We start from the raw sequence: 7,916 nt of genomic DNA, 5'->3' as shown, positions 1-7,916 counted from the left end.
CGCCCCCGGCCGGTGTCGCTTCACCAGCCGGCAGGTCACGCGGGTGGGAGCGGTGCATTTCCGCGGAGGAATAATGATGCGGAGCCCGTTATGTCTGCAGCCTCTCATGGCACCCCCGCGAGCGTCCACCATGAAACTAACCAGGAAGCTGAAAAATCAGGAAAAAAAATAGTGAGATACAAACCACACCGGAATTCCTCTGGTTCTGTTGCACATACGTAACGAACGCCGTATGGCAACACAGCGCTTTCTCGAGACGGACACACTTAGAAAAAGCCTTTCTCCCACGTGAAGCACCAAATCATGCTAAGGCCAGTTACTGATTCAGCTGACCACTGCTGTCTAGGAGCTCTTCACACCGAGTCTTCTCTTACGGTGCTGCTGTTGGCAAAAGCGCCAGCAGTCACTAGTCAACGTGTGTGCACCTGCTGGAGACAACGGCGTGCGCAACTGTCACTGCTCTGCACCTGCAAGCATCTGCATTCTGAAAGTGCACCTTCCTGGGGAAAGTGGCTCGAGCACATAAGGCCAGTTCTGATTAGAGGGGCTGTTGGGGGTTTTTTAGGCCTTCTACACAATTTTCTAGTTCTTTGATAAGCTGCAATTTCTTTTTACAAAAAGGGTTTGGATTTATTGAAAAACCAATCGGATTTCACTCTGGAGCGTGCAGATCCAAATCGTGGTACATCGCGGAGCTAGCACCCATTTATATAGGAACCAACGTGTCATTGTTGCCTGAAGAGCAAGTTTGGATCTCGGAGAGCTGACAACAGCTACAGTCACTGTGTAAGGGGATCATTTAGGGGTTTTTTTCCCCAGTTTACTTTGCACAGCAATACAACGCCCCAGTGGAAAACTCGGAGGTGCAGAAGCCATCTACAGAGAGCCCTCCTCTAGCACGAGGTAAATATTGTCTTATTTCTTTCTTTTCTTTTAAAGGGAGAAAAACATTTTGTGGGATTTCTTTAACGCTGAACTTTTTATCGTTCCATATTTAACCACCAGGTAGATTTTGGCAGATTTGTTACAACGACTGGGGACATTCTTGGACTTCATTAGTTTTTACTGATCGAGGACTTAGGATCATGCCTGATGTGGGATGGGAATGTCAGGTGGCTGGAAGTGAAAGAGCAGATGAGACCGAACGGTGTCAGGCCTACTTCTAGCCACTAAAATAGAACCACCACGCGAGGAGCCGCGGAAACGCTACTGAAGGACCTGCAATAGAGAAAAGCCCTTGTAACACGGGTACCAGCGGCAGGTAGCTCTCCTCCGTCCCCCTGACCGTGCTGGGCAAACACCTCTGCACCCATCCACTGTCCACTCAGCTCCCCACCTTTCCACATGCTGGAAAAACACAACACGCCACACACCGTGCAAGTCCCCACAAATGGATGATGGAAGGGAGCCAAAGCGCCAGTCAGAAGCACACCATGCACCACGGATGCCAGTCGTTCCCACACATGCAGCTCCTATTCTACTGCCAGTCAGATACCTCTAGGTTTTGTTTAGTGTAAAAGTCTGGGGAGTACAACCATTAGCTCATTCCTTACAGGCTGGTGTTTCTGTGGTTTTAACAGGGGGAAAGAAAGAAAAGGAAAACATAACACGGAGTGCTGGAAGAAGAGTTGCGCATTTTGATGCTAATGCCATGAGCAACAGAAATACTAACCCCGCAATTAGCAGAAGCTAACGAGCGTGCTTACTGAGGGAAATTAGCATTCACCTTTTTCACTGTATAAGCTGTCATGAACACCGTGTGTAGGATTCAATTATTCTCGTTATTGACATTAACACTCAAGATTGTGTATTTGAACCACCCTCTTTTGCTGTCGGTCACTGAAGTATCAGTGCCAGGCCATCTGTCTGTCTTAAGTCCTGCTCAGCTCATCTCCCCGGGTGTCTCTAGCAAGCCCTCGGGACGCAGGGGGTTCGTGGTGTGTGCTCAGGCCTTCAGGCTGCGACTCTCTTTCAGGTCAAGTTTGCTGAATGTGCCTGGGGGGTCAGGGCCAGGTCTGTCGGTGAGCCTACACAAGGTGGGTCAGTCATCTGCGACCAAAACCAACCAGTGCTCCAGCGCGTGGAAGAACAGGCCACGGCAAGTGGTCCATCACTGGAAGGTGGACACAACGATAACAAGTTCTCTTCTGCTCTTTTTTTTTAATGAGCACGTTTCGCGTTATTTTGGACATGCCGCACAGTCCAGCAAACAATGAATAACAAAGCACTTTCTGCCTCTTTCTCTGCCTGTTTGCTACATAACAGGTGACCTGGGTGGTGACACTGCTGTTCCAGGACTGGAAGAGCTTTGCTGTTTCAAAGGACTGTGTGTATCCGTATACAAATAAATCATACAAAACGAATGCAGGACGTAAAACGCTGTGTTCTGAAATGTGCGTTTAGGAAAGTGAAAAAATTGCATGACTAATATAAAGGAAATGTAAAACACCAATTATTTAGCTGCCCACGCGCACACACATTCTTTTCCTCTCCCTAATGTTCCTTTTACCGGGTGTTGTTAAGTGACAAGACTGACATACCAAGAGATTGTACTCAGACAAACAAACCAACCCAGCCGATGAAGCCAGCGCTCTGGGAAGTGGCACCTTTTCATTACAAATCCCACGGTCAAAAAGACAGACAGACACAACAGGAGTAGCCCTAACATCACATATCCTGCCTGCAGGTGAGGTGTATGGGTGCTTCTCTTACTGAATGGTATATTATAATGATAATATTAAAAACTAAATAAAAAATTATAAGAAACCAAAATGCCAGGAACTTACAGTTCCCATAAGTCTTTACTGAAACTCCACATCGATGGAATAGCTGTGATTTTCAAAGGGGTTAAAAAAGGTGTAATGAGGCAGGAAAACCTTAGCACAGACAAGTTGTGGTTAGGAGAAATGAGCTAAAACTGAGGACAGGGAAAACAATAGAAACAGGAGAAATCTTCTGGACAGCTGATAAGCAGGAAAACACTCCTGTGAGCCAGTTAAAATGAAGATGGGCAAAAGAAGTGAACAGATCGATCCAGCACTGCATCAGAACTGCTCATGTGGAATTACCCTGGTTTAGTCTCTACCCACGCTCATGGGAAAGCTATCGGCAGGATGAGCGAATAAAATAAAAAAACAGATGTGACAGCGCTGGGGGGTGAAAGAAAATCCTTCTTGTGTGACGTGGAGGGGGTCACAGCCCGGGGTGGCTGCGAACGCAAGCGTGCTGGCACTCAGACGTGCTCCTCACCCTGCAGAATCCTTGGCAGAGCCATGCAAACCTCGCACCATCAAGAGTCTTTCGACAACAGGCACCAGTTCTTTGAACACACCAAACCACTTTCACAGGGTCAGTGCGGGCAGGGTTCTTCTCCCAACCTAGCTAGCGGCAGGCACGCATGCTCTCGCCAGGTAGCAGGAAACAGTAAGAAGCTCTTGACTAGGGCACATTCATTGTAGACACATTTCAGAACTTTTCTGCGTCCATTATCTTAATTTTGAAAAGAAACTGGGAAACGAGGAGATAGCAGCATTCAGTGTTAGTCGCAGTGTGGAGAAGCAGAAACAAACAATCAGGGTGCTTCAGCCAAAGTGAAGGGTTCAGCTGGAGAAGGAAAAGCGACAGAGGCTCTGAAATTAAGAAAAAAGGCCTTGGTCCAGCTCCCGCTGAAGTCCACAGCAAGTCATTAACTCCCTCAGTGTGCTTCCCACTGGGTGGTTCTGTGTGGCTCAACCATGCCATACAGAACCAAGGCAGAATCCACATTCCAGGAGGACAAAAAACATGATCCTACTCAGGAAACCACTGCAGTAGTAACTTACGGTAGCGTGCTCCTCACTGCCTTAGAGAGACTGAGTGACATGGCCTACAAATATGGGGCTTTACTCTGGGTTTCCATAATTTTGCACAACTGAATATTTAAGAAGATTTTCCACCTTCCTGCAGTTCTGTGTTAGAGGAGGTGAAGAGGTTCTGTGCCCCTAAACACTCCGTTTGCCAAGTGAAGGTCGGCTCCTTTGGGAAGGAAGCGCTTCAGGTGTCTGTGCAGGCTGCACCATGCCAGGGGTTCACCCACGGAGTAAGGGAGGTCACTCAGAAAATGCACGTGGCATGATAATTTAAATACACTGGTCTGTGCTTCTGTTCCACTAGATCCACTAGGTTAGCTGAAGCTAAACCTACCTACCTTGGACTGTTTTGGGGCGGGTCCTTTCTTTTATTAATATTAAACCATGCCACCATCAGAGAAAATGCGTTGTTAATAAAATCAGCGGTTACAACAGTCTAGGAACGTATAAGGAGCTGCGTTAAGATTTTTGGCAGTGGATTTATTACGTGTCCAGTGTCCTTTTCTTACAGAGGACATAGCAGATGGGAAAAGCGAGCACTTACTTAGAGAAACAGGGCCCTGTGTAACTGTTACTGCTAGTCAGAGGAGATTTTTTTTTTCTTGTGGCTAACATGCACTATTAAAACACTAAAGCATCCTGAAGTGAGGTAAAAGAGGAGGATAAATAGGGTGGGTAAGAAGTGCAATGTATTAAAGAAAGAAATGATGCAGAAGTTCACCTGCTGTTGTCATGATCAAGACATGGAGAAGAGCATCTGCAATAGAATAGATGATTTAACATCAAAAAGGAAAAGAAAGGGGAAAAAAGAATGAGTTAAATGAAATACTGAAATACTGGAAGCAATGAAACAGATTTCTAAATGAAACACATGAACATACATATACTCATTACGTGGGAGAAGGCAAGGATGAGTAGGGAAGAGAGGCCGACAGAAACAGCCTGGCTTACACGTGGCTGCTCCCGCTGCAGCAGGAAAGTGGGGTGACCTGGTTTCTCTACACTCGTGCTCAGACTGAGGTCAGATCCCTGAAATGTCCATTTAGGTCATTGTTCAGAATCCCAATAAGGGACATGCTGCCTGGCTGAGGTATCCACATCCAGAACTTGGACCACGGTCTATCACAGGGTCAGCCCGCTAAGGTCATTCCAGCCCGGGTTTCTGGTAATGCCAGAAACCACCATTTCCTTGTCTCCACATGCCCTAGCACTACGTTCTGTCCATGTTTCTTGTCCTCCGTTTGCTCTGCATGGCAGAATGAGAGATTGCAGCCTTTCAGCTGGACCTGCTCAGGCTCTCAGCAGTGTCTCTCATGGCCAGTTAGTTTTCTGAGGCCGCTCTTGATTACATTCAATCTCCTTTGCCATTTCCTTCCACGGACACAAAGAGCGATTTGCTGCTTGTGAAACACACGTGCTCTTTATCCGTGCTGGAACTTTCAGAATAAAAGGCACAAAGGCTACAGCAGAATTTGAAATCCTTTAGACTTCCCAATTTCTGAAATGACTATCAGCTGGTCGCTGCCAGGTCCTGTTTCCCTAACTGTTTCCAGGAAAGTCATCGCATGTCAGGGAAAACAATCATATGGGTTCAAAATACAGCATTTGAAATATATTTGTTTACCTTGTTAGCAAGGATCCAGCCTCCTTTTTTGCAGACATGCAGCTAAGAATGATAATTCACATTATTTGTCACAGTTTGAGCTGCCCACTCCCTCATCCTTCTCCCTTTCACTGACGGAAGCAACAACTTGCAGAAAGGTAAGTTCACTATCGATAATATCCCAGCCGTTTAGTTTTGTCAGAGACAAGCACTGATACACTTGGACCATCCATGAGTCACATAGAACCTTCTTCATCAAATCATATAAAAGAAAGCAGTCTCGTTCATTAACTGGGAGCAGTCAGAGCTGGAACGCCAGCAGAGCTGCTCTGATACCAAGTTAATAACAAAGCATGATCCCAAAGCTGCTCCCTCGCAGAGCCGTGGCCCTGACACCCCGCCAGATCTGCCTCTCTCACCTACAAACCTTTGCGTACCTGCCAGCAAAATGCTGAGAAGCATCAGCTGTGCAACTCCACTGTGGAAACTTCTTTCACTGTTATCACCAGAAGCCAGGTATGAAAATACATATAATTTACACTTTAAAATCTTAGTCAGTCTTATCTTTCCATTCACACCTAACTACTGCGAGTGGTAGAGACAGAAGAACACTGTCGAGCAACGTCTAACTGCTGCAAGCGGAAAGAAATCTTTCTGTTCAGTGGGTTTTTGCCTTCCAGCTTAAGGAAAACAGAGGTGTTCTCCACGAGGGGATATCGTGAGGCATGACGCACATTAGGCCTGCTGCCTGCACCAGTGCCACTCTCAAAACGCGTCAGCGGGGAATTATACCTAGTATCTCCTCATCCTGTTGGATTTTAGCACCCAAACTTCGTGGCACGTTCAGAGATCCTGCGCTTTGCTCCGTAGGTAGGACCACCAGTTTTCTCAGGAGAAGTCAGTGTGTTGGCTGAAGGGAAGTTTAAATGCAGGAATTCATACTTTTTCCTTCAGCCAATGTGTTCACAAACTGCCAGCTGTGCTAAACGACCAGGAGAGGTTTATGCAGAGATGGTAGCAGCAAAAGAGTGTCACCTCTTTCTTTAAGAATTATCTTCTTGTTTTCGAAATGGCTGCCAAGGACTCTGACCACAGATCTTGCTTTTCTTGCCTTATTGATGAAATCATCAACATATTGAAGGAAAAATTACATTTACATATTAAATGGAGGGTCAAAAAACACTATCCCCTTCTGAAATTCCAGAGACAGGAGAAGTTTTGGTGAGCTCTGCAAAGGCTGAAATATTTGCCTGAGGAATTCCACACCAAGAGAACAGTTCTCTATAAATGCATCCTTCTGCCTGGGGGTGTTGCACCAAAACACTTCCCTGCAACGGGAGGTCGTAAGACCCCACCAACAATTAGCAGGGAGAGAATAGCGTCATTTTGTCCTCGGATTGCCAACTCTATAAAACCCGTCTGAATTCTGCACGCCACCGGTCTCTCGGGTAACACTGAGGCCATGCCCCTGCAGCGCTGCTCGTTCGTAAGCCCCCAGGAACAGCGTGTGCCTGTGGCTGAAGGAGGGTGTAGGTGACCAGAGGGGTATAAATGACAGATGGGTTTGGTGGTGTTCTGGTGAAGCGAACGCCACAGTCGTGCACACAGTACTTGTGCAGTTGTTCCACGTTTAAACAAGGGAAACTCTACTGGTCAATGCTTTTTCAAAAAAAAGAGGTAAAACCAAGCTGCACCCCAACAGTTTGTGGTAACTTAATGGCTCGGACAAATCTAAGCAAGATAAAAACAAAGCATTGAACAGTCTTTTCCAAAGGCTGAGAAATTTATCACAATATTTAGGAGCAAGTTAGCTGGAATGTATAAAAAGACAGACATAACTGGTGTTAAATGTCACTGTTTCACACAAGGCTGCAGCCAGCGTTGCTCCTGTTAAATCAGATAGTCTCATCCTACCACTAGAGCCCTGGCCATCCTAACAGAGCTAGCCATCACTACTATTTTTTTAAATTTAATCACAAAACGATTGCACAGCCAAGAACTAAATGCCACTCCCCTAGGAAGCATTCAGCTCATGCTCTGGTTGGAAAGATCTCCCCTTCGGAAAGTGATCAGGACTACACCCTTTGGGAGAAGCCTGACAGTCGTTTAGGGCTGGAATAACGCCCCAGAAAGGTTTGACAGTGTGCATACATATCTATAAACATGTCCATACCATACACAGGGAGTGTTTTCATGCCATTTGTTAGTTTTAGAGCTCAAAATCCAGACAACACTGGTCACAGCCAAATATCCTGCTACCACCTAACAAACTCCTCAGAGATGTCGGTTTGCAGTCGCTGTTACGACAGTAGTGTTCCTCTCCGAGACCAGGACTGCCTGTCAGTCCACATAGTAGTTTTGAAAGTTAAGGACTGTAAGTCTGTTGCAAACTCATTTGAGAGTAACAAAAAAATCCTTGGGGTTTTTTTTAGCAATGATGACAAACACTGGAGTTGGTCTTCCCT

General features: G+C 46.2%; 1 protein-coding gene across 1 annotated transcript in view; it reads right to left on the bottom strand.

Moving 5' to 3' along the window:
* The window catches only part of LOC104501227 (ankyrin-2-like), a gene marked incomplete at its 5' end in the record, with an annotated part of 62,548 nt that overhangs the window by 32,845 nt on the left and 21,787 nt on the right, over positions 1-7,916 (bottom strand). Inside the window, one exon of the mRNA XM_010145004.1 lies at positions 11-148. Coding sequence (XP_010143306.1) covers positions 11-148 — 138 coding nt within the window. The remainder of the gene's footprint in view (positions 1-10; positions 149-7,916) is intronic.

Source organism: Buceros rhinoceros, unplaced genomic scaffold (assembly GCF_000710305.1).
Source record: "Buceros rhinoceros silvestris isolate BGI_N320 unplaced genomic scaffold, ASM71030v1 scaffold13111, whole genome shotgun sequence".
NCBI lineage: Eukaryota > Metazoa > Chordata > Aves > Bucerotiformes > Bucerotidae > Buceros > Buceros rhinoceros.
This window is presented reverse-complemented; position numbering and strand designations above follow the sequence as displayed.